Below are 15,592 nucleotides of genomic sequence, written 5' to 3' on the forward strand. Positions count from 1 at the left end.
ATACTTTCTCAATTTTCGCCAATTTTCGACCATCTGACTTGTCGTTGAGTTATACTATTGGAATTCATGCCACCTCCTCGGCCATCATGTTCTCCTAATACAAATTTCAATTTTCGAGATTTTCGAAAATTTTCGCCAATTTTCGACTGTCTGACTCGTCGTTGAGTTGCACTACTGAATTTCGTGCCACCTCCTTCGATATCATGTTCTCCTAATACAAAGTTCGATTTTTCGAAAATATTTCGATAACCTCAAAAAGTGATCTTTGTATTAGGAGCACACGATATCGAAGGAGGTGGCACGAAAAATTCAGTAGTACAAGTCAACGACAAGCCAGACAGTCGAAACATTTTCGACTAGTCAGTAGTGAAATTCAATTTTTGAGATTTTTGAGTGTGGGGAAAAGGGAACGTTAATAAGAAAACATTAACTGTGGTAACTAATATTCTTTATTTTTCACCAATAAAATTTTACAACTTTATTTATTGCCACTTAAATAACAATTTTAAATTTGTAAGTACATGTAGAGTGTGAAATATTGCGTACAAATTTTTATATTTTATTTATAACGCATTACACAACTAAAAATCCTTTCCCGAAGACTGTGCCTCCTTGACATGGCCGCGCGATTCGCTGCCAATGATGGTCATAGATCTCGACCTACCTCAGGACGTGGCGCTTTGGGGCGACGCTTGTATGAATAGATTTTTACATCACCCATGAGGTACTACTGTTAATGCCTTTTTTTTGTCAGTGGTATCCCCTGTAAGCCTATTCCACTGGGTCACGTGATAATTTCGAGAAAATTAATTTAGAGCAACTATCCGAATCCACAAGCAAGACCAATTAGTTATAAGTAGACTGTGGATCTTTATGCAAAATAAAAATTTCTTAGTGGAATTGCTCCAAACTGCAGTGAAATAGAAATTTATTTTCTTCCCTATTGTTTTTCAGTAGGTCGAGAATAATGTAATAGTATGTTTAAATTTTTCTAATATTTTTGCTATTTTAAATTAGACGTATTCATTTACGTCATAAATGCATAAAATCCGCAGTCTAGTTATAAGAAATCCTCAATTACCCGAACCGAAGCCGGTGAATGCAGGTAGGTTCGAAATTAGGACGTAACAGTCACTCTAATCAATTCTAATTTCAATTGTGGAATTATGCACCGAATCATGCAACAAGTCATGCTACAAATCATGCAACATATCATGGTACAAATCGCGAATCGAATCATACTACGAATATCCACCACCAAATTAGGAGGGGGAGAGGAGGTGAGCAGCTGCGTTAGACGATACAATACAGTTAGAATGAAAGATACAATAAAAATATAACAATTGTTTCCTACGATCTCGCCAGGACATAATGAGAGTTTATTTAAATATATTTTCGATATAAAAATAGCAACGCGGTGAAAACTAATTGATTTCGATTTGGTACAAGATAAATCACGCAGCGAAGTCTGAAGTTATCTCGATTTCCGCGACCACTGTATTTTAAATCTAAATCGATCGTCAGCTTTGCATTTACAATTGTAACTAACCTTATATTCGTCAAATAACTAATGTATTAGAATGACTGCTTTGTCACCGGGTAAAGTGTTACATAAATAGTTGTAAATCTCAATCCAGCTACGATTTTATGTGAAATGGTACGTATCGTAAACCTTTATTCACTTTGACTCAATGTGACACTTCTCAGATAAATAAATCATAGATTATCGTGCAGCAATACGGAATGTTGCTTTTAACGAATTACATATATTATTATACTGTTTATTGTTTTCATATTCTGATACATGGAATGGAATTGTATAAAATATTTATATATTGCTTTTGTTTTCACTCTTGTACTATTTCACTATTGTTGTTAATTTATTCCAAATATTAGGTCATCCGATGTAAATATTGCGAATCTCCTTGCATATTGTTGTAAGACGGAACACTGGTCAGTGACTCATCTCCGTATGATTTCCTATCACTCCATAAGTAAAAATCGAGACGGTTTAAGTCAGAACAAACACGACAGTGTTTACTTTACAGTTCTTGAAAACAGTCTTACAGGCCAATGAAACAATTTTATTTTTTCTCACAGAATTACCCCACATTTGATTGCATCTATTATACTTACACCTACACTTCGATTCGTCGAAAATCAAGGGAAATTTACTCGAATCGTCCATCAGGAGATGGCAGTGAAAACTTGTAGGGAGCACGTGATATTCCCTACTCCGTGATCACGGTGTATTATGGAGGTGTTCGGACTTCCCTCAGAAAAGTGTGATAGATAGAGGTTAGTTCCAGTGTCGCCAGATGAGCCAAACGGCTCTCACACATTCTCCTCCTTTTCCCCTTCCACTATCCTATTCCAGCACCATGCACACACTCCAACGTCCCCCACTAAGCCGTAGACTGGTCACGTATTAATCCGGTTATCAGAGAGGGGGTAAACTGTATTCTCCTCGATTTCCCCGATCTGGCGACACTGCTGCCATCTCCTGTTGGACGATCACAGTACATAGAATAGTAATGGTTATGAACATGTTTTAGTATTTCACCTTTCAACGACATTAAAAAATGTCGCATTACTTAGGGTATGATTATATGTATTTGAATGTTTCTCATTCGTTTCGCCAATAGCTACGGTGAAAGAGGAAGTTGGTCGCAGCTTCCGGCGAGCGATGCATTCCCTGACAGGCCTCAGCCAAGAGAGTAACATTGGAGTGCCGTCACAAGATCGACTACAAATAGATGGCAATGTGACTATTCTCAAACAGCTGTATGCAAATTTAGTTTTACTGCTACAACTACCAAAGAAATCAACTTTACTGTAGAATTTAAACATACAAACACTACTTCGAAGCAAAAAGTAAAAGCCCATCGTTTAAGTGGACATATGAGTTTGACATTTCCTCAAAATATTTTTCCTTTTTAATTAATCTAATCCTAAATTCCTTTCAAATTAAATTAATGTTCCTTGATCTCAGTAATGATCATATAGACTGCGGATTTTATGCATTTACGATAAAAATGAGTAGATGTATTTAAACAATTTAAGAACATCAATGTATTAGTCGGAGCTCATAAACATTATTAAACAATGAAAGAAATTTTTAATCGGTCCTCGTTTGTTGCAGTTGATGCAAGCAATTTTTATTTTGCATCGAGTTCCGCAGTCTAATGATCAAACACGATGAAACATATTTTTAGTAACAATGAGAATGAGATTCGTTTTCTGAACATTCCGATCGACGTAGCAACGTTCTTTTAGAGAGAATGATCAAGACGTTCTTTGCATATGTTACACGGAGGCTCGTGACTTCCTGGCAGCTGGATTAACTGATGGCACAGTTAAATTATTCAAAATGGACTCTGAGCTAGATGTGTTGACACTGCGCGACACTGAAATGACACAGAAACCGAGCCCGACGACTGCGGTTCAACACAGGCCGGCTCATAAATCGCATCCGATCAAGAGAACTGTAACTGCAACATGTTAGTACCATTTCTAGAGATCCATCTCTACTTATAGTAAACTCACAGGGTAAACTTTACTTTACCGGACTTAAAAGTGCCTTTCTCATATAAATTATGATGTATTTGGTATGTAATCCAGTAGATTTGTACCTGGAGCGGCTGCAGAACAAAGTTTCGATCCTGTAGGATCAATGGTTCAGGAGTTATGCTTGCTTAAAGTTGAGCAATCTGCAGTGTTTTTGACAGGTAAGGACGCCGACATATTGGTTTGTAGTGACGACCGCGAGCCGCTTATCTTTCCGCCCCCCCCCCCCCCGCTAGACCTAATCCTAACCAACTCGGTAAGCGGCGTGCGATCACTACAAACCAATATGGCGGCGCTCTTACCTGTCAGAAATGCTCAACTTTAAGTAAGCATAGCTCCTGCACCATTGATCCTACACAATCCTACAGGATCGAAACCTCGATGAGCAGTCGCCCCTGGTACAAATCTACTGGATTACATACCAAATACATCATAATTTCTAGGAGAAAGTCACAAATTTTCAGTCCGGTAAAGTAAAGAGCAGCCAAGCCCCATCATCCAAGTTCGATCAAAAATATTGGACATTCTATTTAAAAAACTGAAGGTTTTCATACCTTGATAAAAAATCGTAGTAACAAAAATCAGATTGCAGCACCGTATGTCCCCTTAGGACCCATGCAACATTTGCTTGAACTTTTTTTTTACAGCGAATAACTTACGAGTTATTCGAGATCGTCATGTTATTAATTCAGTCGTGAAGAAATCAAGAGAGCTTCAACACTGTTCTCTTTTTTAATGACTACAGATGCCAATGGGTGCGTGAAATGTTGGCATTATCCAAGCTCCCAATGTCTTTACACAATACGAGAGAAGAGGCAGACCCTTAGCTTGACTTACCACTCTCACTTACCAAAATTCGTAACCACAGGAGACGATGCGAAGCTTTACTTATACGACGAGGAAACCAACACGTTGGAAAGGATATTTCAAGCAAGGTTTGATATGTTGCATTGTGTTCAGAGTCACCAGGTGGAGCACGATTTGAAGGGAAACAATTACCCTCTTTCGAAAGGGAATTTTTCGGTGTGGTCGCGTCGAATGAAAATCGGACAGTTTCTCTTTTTACAATTACAGTACGTTTACTTTGCGGCTAGCATAATGACAATAATAACAGTGTTCGAAGGCACGAAGAGTTTAGAGTGGTTTAGAGCCCTGGGATCAAACAGACGATGCCAGAAGTCTTACAACGCAGCTATACTTTGTTCTCGTTTTACAGTGATATTCTGTTCATACTAACTCCACTCGCAGTTGGTTAAATCATTCATAGCGAACTTCCTTTGCAATGTTCCCTTCTTCTCGTTAACCTTCTCGTTAATCGCGATTGTTTCCTGTACAATTCCACCATGTCCGACAACTATTTACAATAATAATAACGTCACAAGTAATCTGTTTTAAGTTCGTTTCAACTTGTGGTTATCTCCATGATCACACGATCTCGACGACGACCGCTCGGTTTGCAAGCTTTCCGCTTTATTTTTATAATTTTATAATGCATTTATGGCAAAACTATTTTTTGTTTGATTAATCCTCATCCATCCCTCGCGTCAATTTCACACAGTTTTCTCGAAATAAGTTACACTGTTGTGTTATTTGTAGGTGAAGTCCGAAACTTCGTGACTTTTATTTTTTTAATGCGAAACACATAACCAAAAAACCTAAGATGTAAATACTAACTCATCAATTTGAATAAAAGATCATCGGAAAATAACTGTTTACCTGGTTGTTTTACCAATCGGTAAGTCACTGTGGTTCATCACTGTGCCAATTTGACATTGAGGGACAAATTCAGTTCATGAAATCATTCAACTACAATTTGTTGAAACTGTTAAAGAAAGAATGAAATGTCTAACTGGCTCCCTGCGAATGAGTATGAAATGCAGCTAGAATAATTATCGTTCCAGCGATTCGTTGGAAGTCATGGACGGTCACAAGTCGAGGGTCTTCTGTGCGTGTTTCAACCCGAAATCGGCGCACGAGCTGATCTCTGGTGGCTGGGACGACACAATTCAGTTCTGGGACACCAGACAACCTTACGCGCTTCGGCGCATTTCCGGTGTACACATGTGCGGCGATGGGCTCGACATCACCAAAAATGGCAAAGAGGTATTCGTACAGGGACTTCTGCGTTCCTATATTCTCAGTCAGCAGAATCTGTTCGAGCAGATTACGACCTAATGTCTGCAATCATACTTAGCAAGCAAGAGGCGGTCATTTTGGCGCCAATATTATTTGCTCCGAATCTGCAGATCAAAACCTGTCGCCAAATACCGAGCCTAACACAGAAACAGATTAGCCCCACTGAACCAAACATTTTCTGCCTGAAACATTTTCTCGTATTACTAAAAGCAACTGAGATATTTCCAGGGTGTACATAAGTCTTAGGTGCCTCACCCTGTATAAAACAATTTCGATCTTGAGATTCAATGCTAAGTTATTTGCGCTCCATTCTTGTAACAAATCTCCAGAGATGCAGAATCACGCTATTGTGGTCGCGACATATAATTCTGAAACACCCTGTACATTCTGTAAACAGATCTTGACCTGTGCTTGGCAAAGGCGGAACCCTATTCAGTTGTGGGACTATGCCAGCGGGAAGCTGCTGGTCTCTCTGGAACCCGACAGCTACCATTCTTTGCTCTATTGCGGGAAATACGTGACGAACATGTTCCTCGCATGCGGGGGCACCGACATCAATCTCTTCAGGGTGATCGACTTGAGATCTCACGCTGTAAGTATCCACACAGTTAGCCAGGTCTCTGCTCGATGATGGACAGTAATCTGCTCGATGTTGGACAGCACACCGTGCCAGGATAAAGCGATACTTATTCGGACGCAGATGTGTGGCATTCTGTTGGCCTGGTGTACCGGCACAAGCTGAGAGCAGAATGAAGCCAGCTCGGTCCTGAATTCTACCTTCGTTATAGAGGGCCTTCATTCTAGCACAGTGTGGCCAGGTGAGGTTGAGACGAACCTCATTCCCTCTCCACCTTTATCCCCTTCCACTATCCTATTCCACCGTTCAGTCTCTATCGCGCACGCGCAACGTGTCTTCCATTCGCCTCACTCTGCCTTACTCTATTCTCGTCGCGCAACGTGTCACATATTACTCTGGTCATCAGAGAGGGGGTACTTGTATTCCCCCCGATTCCTTTTCGATTACCCCTGTCTGGACACACTGTTCTAGCCTCATGTTGTACCGGCACACCGTGCCAGCATAAAGTTGATACTTATTCGGACGCAGATGTAGTATTCTGCCAGTATTCTGCTGGCACAGTCTGCTGTCCAAAGTCGAGCATTTTGCTTACTGGGCCCGTTGACCTTCGATCTCGATCAGCTGATTGTCAACGAATACGTTGTTTTCTCTTCGATAGACTCTGGCGATGATCAGGAATTTAAACGGAGCCACGTACAGCATGGACATAGGCCCGGTGAACCCCAGGCATGCGAAGAAAACGAAAACGGCTGCCGTGGTACCGCAAATCGCGTTCTGTGCTGGCAGACGCATCTTCGAGATAGACGCTCAACCTGGTTGACGATATTCGAAACAGCGTGTCTATTTTACATGTCGCCCGTGAAAATTAAACGTTTCAACGACAGCTGAATATGTGTTCCCGTCAATGCCCGTCCTGCAGCCGCTCGAAAAACACTCCCAGTCAAAAAGATGGCACATATGCGTTGTCTTCAATTTCCAGTGACAACAATTTTTTCGTTTCAACCCTCCGCCGGCTATATTTCTTCACAATTTTCATTTTCATTGCTAAAACGTTTAAATATTAAATATCGCTTGCATATTAATTTAGAGACTATAATAAGCACCTTGGAATTTTTTCGGATTTTTCTGAAGCCTAAAACAACAAGAAACCAGGTCTAGGAATAAAAGTTAATGAAAAACTATTTTGTCGACGGAGTGTTATTTTTTGTTTGTTGCAAGACTGTTACCAACACATTCGTGGAATTTTGTTTTTAATTGAAATGACTCCACACACGACACAATTTGGATTATATTTACTCGTTTAATTCACGATGCAGTGGAGCCTCTATTATCCGTACTAATCAGTGCGACAATTAGTGTTCAGATAATAGAACAATTACCTAGCTACAGTGTTAGATTAAAGCTTTACTGATTTGTACAGTATACATTGTATATGGAACACTCTTTAGCTTGAACAATACACGTTCGAATAATGGAACATTCAGGTACCGTCGGTTCGGATAATCGAGGTACTACAGAAGACTTAATTGAACCAGCAAATATGTTCCCCAAATATGTTGATGATTATGTTTGAAATTGTAAAATGTTATTACATTCTCTCTCTCGAATGGAACAATTTGAGTGAAGAAAAAATCCGGAAACTATATATAAAAAGAATTGTTAGACTATGGATAACTAATTGTTAGACTGTGGATTTTATGCATTTGTGAAATACCAAATTGTAGAATTTAAGTGCATTGTTACACCCTGTTCAAGTGATTAAAATCATTAAAGGAACGAACACATTTCTTTAACTTCTGCTTCACACGATCGATATAAGAAAAGTTTCAATGTGCATAAAGATCTTTAGTCTTCTAATTGTGTACACCTTATGAAAAATAAAATAGTAAAAATTCGCATTCTATACAGAAAGTTATGTTATTAGGAGGTCCTAAAAGTCCTGATTTGAATTTTACATGCCCTGCATACAGTGTTCCGATATCGCGCACCGTTTTTCGTACGAGGGATGGCCGCCAGAGGAGCTGCGCGGAAAAAAACAGTAACGTATCTATGATGACGAGGTAGTGGAGCCCTCCGAAAAAATCTGTTCTGGACAAAAAAACTTCAGGAAGTGTCCTACAAGTTACAAAATATACACAAATGCACATGTTATACATTCATTTTTCAGAATCAAATCATACAAATCTTTTCAAATTCTGCGGGGTGGTCAAGGTACCTAATTTTACCGAGAAGCTTACGTTATTGAGGCTGCAAGCGCCTTTAGCAGCCATCCATCGTAGGAAAAACGGTGCGCGATATCGGAACACTGCCTGCATATTTATTCTTCACGAACACACGTTCTTATTGCTACGTAAGCACTATCTTCTTGGCCGGGAGTGTAAAATAAGAAGAACCGTCCCAGAGGACGAATCATTCGGATCGTTTTATTATAAAATTTCTGTTGCGAAGATGGATTTCGCCGACGATGCCACACTTCAAAGTAGACATTAGTTGACCGCGGCCCGTATAAAACAAAAAAAGAAAGAGAAAAATTAATAATCCCCCGTGATCCACAGAGTTCTCAAGCGCAAATCACAACATTGGCGAAGTAACATTTTTTTTATTCTAATATAATGTGTTACAGTTTAATAGCATTCGCTCTCAGGGATTGTTCTCGTTTCTCAAATACCTCGTCTGAGAGACAACAGCAGTTAGAATGAACGTATGAGAAAATTATTTGCAAAATTATCTCGGTAATAAAATATATTTCTACACACACAGTCATCGCGGTGCATCATATCAAAACGAGCCTCGCATTCATCATCATCCGGGGGGTTGGGGGGTTGTCGGTGATTCGGGGGGATGGAGTGACGGGGTATGAGGGGGCTACGAGGAGTATAAAATTGGTCAACATGGCTTTCCGAACGCAAACAGAACGAGCGGTCCGATGATATGTCTGTAGACGACGACCTAGACACATATATAATTTTCTTTTCGTTTATTATTTCTTGTTTCGTGGGAACGCACGACGCAGCGTTCCCAGCGGCGTTTTGTGGCTCATTGTGCTTGCTCGGTGGTGTCACAATGCTCGAATCTTCGCCGGAGAATAGTCGTCACTGGTTGGTAAAAAAGCAGTACTGTCAACCGAATGGAAAATCAATCGGGTCGCACGACGATGCCGCGATCGTGGGTAGGTGGGTGGTTGGTTGGTGTGGTGGGGGTGCAAAAGTGTTACAGTTTCTTTTTGATGATAATTCGATTGGTCGAACAGGGTTTAGAGCCCTCCAGTGTGAAATGGAGGGCGGTTTCGCTACCTTTTCTCTCTCATCTCGCATACATCTCGTGCACCATCCTAATCACATCATTTGCACTAAATCACTAATAGTTATAGCTTAAACGTTACGGTCGCTCCGAGGTCTATCTTTTCATCCCGTTTCGGTTTCTTCTCTTTGTATACAACATCATTCGCTCGGCGCCCTCGGCAATCACAACGAGACAAAAGGAGGAGCCAGCTTGGGCGTGACCTCGGACCTTTCGTTCACAGCCTGACCGAGCCGACGCGCTCCTCTCTCGCCTTCGAACGTCTTCAAGACTGGCTCCGCCTTTTTATTTTTTACGCTTTTTTCCCCGCGCTCATTTTCTTTCTTTTAATTTGTTTTACATGACGTCCTTCGTGAACCATCACGTTTGATTCCAAGCCCATTTAGGTCTCTGACGACGTGTCGTAGGAATAACAGTTTCCGTGTCTTGAATGAATATATTGTACAACCTTAGGTTAGCGAAACTGAATGTACAGTATTTCTATGTAAATATCCAAAAGCATGTAAAATGCATGGATGGTGCAATAAATATTCTATTTATCTATCTATTTTTTCACTGTCTCACGAAACTGATGCAATATAGAAACTTTCTGTATCATTCTCTTCTTTCTTTCTTTCTTTTGTTACAAAGTTTTCGCCCCGTTCGCACGCGTTCAATTACCATTAACTAGCGCTAGGTGGAACAAAAGACTGATGATAATAATGTGTCTCCTATGAAAATATTATCGTTCTTCATGATTCGTTTGACAGAAGCACGTGCAAAGAAAAACGTAAAAGCGAAATTTTGCAGGCACTAGAGATCAACGACAGCCGGCTAGAAGGACACGCGAATTTGCTAATTGCTTTAGTTACAGACATCGATCCAGACAGCGTAGACACACGATTCCAACGAGAAATGAGGAACAAAATTAAAAACAGAACTTCGTTCGTTTCAAATAACAACAATAGCAACGAATTTGAAAAAACGATCTCTTCGAAACAATGTGTTTATAAAATTGCACAAATTGTTAAGATGCTTCTCAGCACTCGATGCTCCACAGTTCACATCCGATCGTCGAGTAAAAGCTATCGTTCGCCTTACTAAAAACTATTATCAGCAGTCTTTCGTGTCGCTGTTGTTCAAAAAAATTACCATGAGTAATGATCTTACAGAGAGCAGTACGACAAGTTTGCAAATTGCATTTGTTTAAAGAAGTATCGAAAAAATAGGTGACCTGTCTTTATCTAATTATCGCGGAGTGTAGTACAAAGACTCTCGCGAGTAGCAACGAATCTTCTCACTACCGGTTCGCCGGTCAAAAAGAAAAAAGAAGTACAAAGACGACAAAGACAAGCTCGAAGCTCATAATGGACGCTGAAGGTTCCTCGACGCTTGAGTAGAGCCTTTGTCGATGATTTGTGGCGAAGTAATCTCCATCTGTTCGCGATGGGTTCGAGTTTTAAGCGCTAAAACGAGTTGCAGTTCGCAATTTACAATTGCAGTCGGCCAGAAACATCTCCACGCATCCTTTAGAACAGTCTAACTTTTTAAAGATAGGCCCGAAATACTTGAGTCTTGTCGAGATGTTGAAAGTATCAGTGTACAGAAATTTTATAGACAATTCCACTTGCTTTTGAAGGTGATTTGTAAACGATATTGCAAGATTCTTGTACAGTATAAAAGGTCATATCGTTTTGATAATTTAATCCCGAGATATATGTGTCTGGAAGTCAAGATATTGAATACATTCAGCCCCAAATGTCTCGGGATTAAACGATCGTAATAGTATGAGTATTGTAGTGATTGGATTCGTCTTTTTACGCTCCACAATAACATTGAAAAAAAATACTTTGATTCTTCCAAGTTCTCGAAAGCAAGTCGCTCGGTTCACATTGAAGAAAGTTGCCGCGTTTCAAACGGTGCACGGAGAGTTTAGTCAGCCAACCCGTGGCGAGAAGGTTCGTTGCTTCGCACACGCTCGACAATGGTGGGAAGCGGACGCAAATCCCGGTCGATTTAGTCGTCGAGTTCGAAGAGGACCATATCCCCGACTCGTTGGCATCAGTAGAGATCACACAGTTTCATCGTGGCCACGTCAACATACCTATGCATTCAGGTACGCGCGCTCAGATTCTCGACAGCGGTGGGAGAAGACCGTCAACATATCTCTCCCGTATTACATGGTGTTGTAAACCGGACTATTATGCCTAGGCCTGACCTGCAGCCTGGCAAGAGGATGCGTCCTGCCGTGTTGTTGCTGTTTCTTGGTGACCGCAACAACGTTCGCCGAGGGCACCGGCGGCCTGCCAGGAGCTTCCGGTGGCTCGGCGAACAACGAGGACGACAGATTGATCGGCGCGGACCTTCTGCTGTACTCGACGGTGGCTTTCGACTTCCTGGAGTCTGGTTTCACCTCGTACTTGCCCACCAGGACGCGTACCGACCGGTCCTCCTTGCTCTCCTGCGAGGACGCGGCCTTCTTCTCTTCTTCTTTGGTTTCGGACGGGGCCTGAATCTTCGATTCATTGTGCGGGATCACCGGCGACGAGGGCAGACTTCGGATCTTCACATCCGACTTGGTGGAGGATTTCGCCTCGAACTCCTTCTTGAGATTCTTCACGATGCCGGAGGTGCTTCGTGGGCACTCGGCCTCCGGCGAGTCGTCCACGGGCAGACAGCGCTTATTGTATATCGACTTGTTACTAAGATTCTCGAGGACCATCTTGTGGTGCTTCACGGAAGGACACTGAGTGGTGTTGACGACGCAGGGGCTGGAGGTCTCGCTCTCCGATCGGCAGGACCTTAACGCCGCCGGTAGGTCCGACTCCGAGGAGAGCGAGGACGGCTCCGGCGCGCTCGTCGACAGCCTCCCGACCTGACGGATCGACGGCGACGAGATGTCGATTCCCCTAATGGGACTCGGCGAGTTTCTAACAGTTACTTTTACATCGACCTTAAAATTAGTCTCTTGGCTAGGCGACGAGTCCCTGCTCCGCGAGGTCGGGGACCCCGCCCGGTGCAACAGCACAGGATTATACGTCTCGTCCTCGACAGGCAGTCGGTCCTTCGTCTCGGGATCAGAGGTCTGGGTACACACCCGCTTCACCGTTCCGGAGGACGTGCTCTCCTCCAATTTCTGCTTCGTGCGCTTCACCGTGCCCGGGTGCCAAGGTATCTCCTCCTTGTCGTAAGGAAACAAACCGCTAGAGCCAAGGGGGTCCGATGATCGCAAGTCATACGAGCCCCAGGAACTATTCCTCGACGGCAGCGTCGCCCACGAACTGTGTACCGAATTGTTGTCCAGGACCACAGCACTGTCGTAACTGTTCCATGAACTTTGCCGGCTCGGCGAGTCCCTCGTCACCGGCTCGCCGTGCCTCTCCTCACGGTCGAACACTCTATCCACCTGCGTGCTGAACGGGTCACCGTCTCTCCTCGCTTTCCGACCAGCCAACGTCGGACACGTTGTCGTTATCGCGACACAGTCACTTTCCGCACTCACTACGTCGTTAGTCTTACTATCGTTACTACACGAATTGGTACACGTTGCATCGGACGATGCAGTCCAGACTAGACATTCACTATTGTTACCACTCTCCGTTTTCTTCGTCCCCTTCTCGCCGGGGTCCCACACGTCCTGCTTGGCCTCCGACGATTGCTGTGCCAGGAGACCGTTCTCCTGTACACCCTGCATGATCGGACTCTGCGCGCGAGGTTTATTGTCGCTGTCCGAAGTCGGGGAAGACGGTTTGCTACCCACACCCTCGAACTGGCTCGTCAGGTTCAGCACCAGACCTCTCCTTTTCTGTCCCTGCGTCTCCAGCTTGATTATCCGATTCTTCACGCTGGGTATGTCGGGCGACGGACTCGGCAAGTGGACGATCTTGTTCTGGGAGACGCTGTACGATTGACCGTTCCCGCAAGGCATCAGGACGTTACGAGCCTCCTGAGATATGTCCGACTTCTGGTTCGTCGAGCGCAGCAGATCCTCGCGTGTCACTTCCGTGCTTCCTGTCTTGTCTATGCTTTCGAGCGACTGCGAGAGCGGAACTGCAACCAAAGTCATTGTGTTACGGATTGGAAAGCGCACTGAGGATGATCTTAATAGTCTAGTCTGTTGCTAGTCGAAAATGCACCCCTTTGTTGGCATGGACTACGATGCACGACGAGCTACTTCGCCCGTGCCAACAAAGGAATTGACAATCAGTAATGGCTTATCAAGTTAAGCGTGTGGGTCCTTAGTTTACCTTGGTCGAGCGAGAGTGTGGTGGCGTCCTCACACACCGCTAGGTACTGTATACCTACACGAGGTTGCAAGGGTCCCTTACTTTTCCAACCACGTCTCGCTGCGTAGTCACAATCGCTAGATAAAAGACCCACCAAGTGCGCTTGGTGTCTAAAATGGCCTGCTTTTGCGTTTTGGAGGCGTAATTTTCATTATTCGGCAGCATGTAGCGGAGTTCGAGAAGCATTAGGCGGCGCGACAGTGCTGTCACTGTCAAGACACATACAGTTTCTTAAATATCGGGAGATTTAGGGTTCTTGTAGAAAAAGCATACACCAAACGCACTTGCAGGGACACATACAATGTCAATGCAACCTTTATTATGTTAAACTATACGTGTTTAAACACACAGTTTGAAAAGTACGAAGTATACCCCTAAACGGAGGGTTTCGGCACAAGGTATCAGTTCCATGGCATTTTTAGCTAGGAGCGCTAGTGTCTGTTTCTCAGTATTCAGTCACTGTTTTACCAATACAGTGGCTGAATGTATGTGTCTTGACAGTGGCAGCACTGTCGCGCCGCCCAATGCTTCTCGAACTCCGCTACATGCTGCCGAATAATAAAAATTACGCCTCGAAAACGCAAAAGTTGGCCATTTTAGACACCAAGCGCACTTGGTGGGTCTTTTATCTAGCGATTGTGACTACGTAGGCGCCCCAAATGTTTGAAAAGTACGGGACCCTTGCAACCTCGTGCACGTATCTAGCGGTGTGTAAGGGCGCTACCACACTCTCGCTCGACCAAGGTCAAATTCGGACCGTCACTCTCAACTCATTGCAGTTAAATGTGTAACCCTTTCCAGGGTGCTCGCTGCTTGATTGTCAACCGACGTATTAATAAAAATATAAAAGACGAAGACATCTAAACGTAACAACCAAAGATTGTCAACAACTGCATACCAGAAGGCAACATATTTTCCGTGGTGGTCAGATTCGGCGACCAACTCTTCGGTCTCTGGCTCGTTTTTTTCAGCTCGAGACCCGAAACAGTTTGCAAGCCACTTCCCGCGTTGCCCGACTTCTCCTCCTTTTTTAACTGGTCCTTCGTCGACGTGGGAGACTTTAGGTTCGTGTCCGACTTCGATCTCTGAAGTTTCTCCTTGTTCTTCATGGCGTCCAGGATACCCTGGTAGGTCTCCAGCTGCAGCAGGAAGCTGTTGTTAGGCTTGATGCAGTTCCGTTTCTCCTTGACATGTTTCCAGGCCTGAGAGAAGTCCCAGTTGTACGCTTTCATCGCGTACGCGATCACCACCGAGGCGGACCTGGACACCCCCATCTTGCAGTGCACCAGCACCTTGGAACCCTCTTTCTTCGCCTTGGTGATGTACTTGAACGTGTCGTCCCAATGCTTCAACAGGTCCGTCTTCTCGTCGTCGTAGACCCGCACGTTCAAGTACGTGAACATGCCCGGAAAAAAGTTGTCGATCTCCCTGGTTACGTTCAGGATGTGCCTAACGCTGAAGATGAAAAGCATAGAATTACTTCAAGTGAATCTGAGAATGGAATATTGGTTGATAATGCCCCCAGACCAAATTGATTCAGAGTCACCAAGTAGGGTCCTCAAAGAAATCAGCAATTTTAAGTTTCTGGCATTTTTGAAAGATCGATTGCGCAGTAAAAAATTCGAAAAAATTCATAGTCGTGTGTGCTATTAGCTAGAATGTTCATGAATTTTCTCGTAATTCTTTGTTGAGCAGAACAGCTTGTAACTACCCTTGTGGTAGGGCAATTAAAATAAATAAGTTTCCG

General features: G+C 43.3%; 2 protein-coding genes across 5 annotated transcripts in view; one reads left to right on the forward strand and one right to left on the reverse strand.

Annotated features, from left to right (window-relative positions):
• Positions 1-3,194: 3,194 nt before the first annotated feature.
• On the forward strand, positions 3,195-8,159 carry LOC143209956 (uncharacterized). The gene is made up of 5 exons (XM_076426316.1): positions 3,195-3,500; positions 4,313-4,502; positions 5,469-5,670; positions 6,101-6,295; positions 6,939-8,159. Exons 1-5 carry the CDS (start codon positions 3,371-3,373, stop codon positions 7,098-7,100), a joined length of 879 nt encoding a protein of 292 aa, XP_076282431.1. The 5' UTR covers positions 3,195-3,370; the 3' UTR covers positions 7,101-8,159.
• A 1,812-nt stretch (positions 8,160-9,971) lies between these two features.
• Ssh (Protein phosphatase Slingshot) overlaps positions 9,972-15,592 on the reverse strand; it is a 109,499-nt gene continuing 103,878 nt past the window's right edge. For all 4 annotated transcript variants that reach the window (XM_076426305.1, XM_076426306.1, XM_076426308.1 and 1 more), the window contains 2 exons: positions 14,744-15,300; positions 9,972-13,609 (listed from right to left, as the gene is read on the reverse strand). In XM_076426305.1, the coding sequence (XP_076282420.1) occupies positions 11,736-13,609; positions 14,744-15,300 (2,431 nt within the window). In that variant the 3' untranslated portion in view covers positions 9,972-11,735. The remainder of the gene's footprint in view (positions 13,610-14,743; positions 15,301-15,592) is intronic.

Source organism: Lasioglossum baleicum, chromosome 6 (assembly GCF_051020765.1).
Source record: "Lasioglossum baleicum chromosome 6, iyLasBale1, whole genome shotgun sequence".
NCBI lineage: Eukaryota > Metazoa > Arthropoda > Insecta > Hymenoptera > Halictidae > Lasioglossum > Lasioglossum baleicum.

What these genes read in the sequence shown, in the direction of transcription:
- LOC143209956 (XM_076426316.1), top strand. Translation starts at nt 3,371, where the DNA reads ATGGACTCTGAGCTAGATGTGTTGACACTGCGCGACACTGAAATGACA. An exon ending in GAAAGGATATTTCAAGCAAG is followed by an intron (nt 4,503 to 5,468) that starts GTTTGATATGTT and finishes TTATCGTTCCAG; the next exon opens with CGATTCGTTGGAAGTCATGG. An exon ending in TCACCAAAAATGGCAAAGAG is followed by an intron (nt 5,671 to 6,100) that starts GTATTCGTACAG and finishes TTCTGTAAACAG; the next exon opens with ATCTTGACCTGTGCTTGGCA.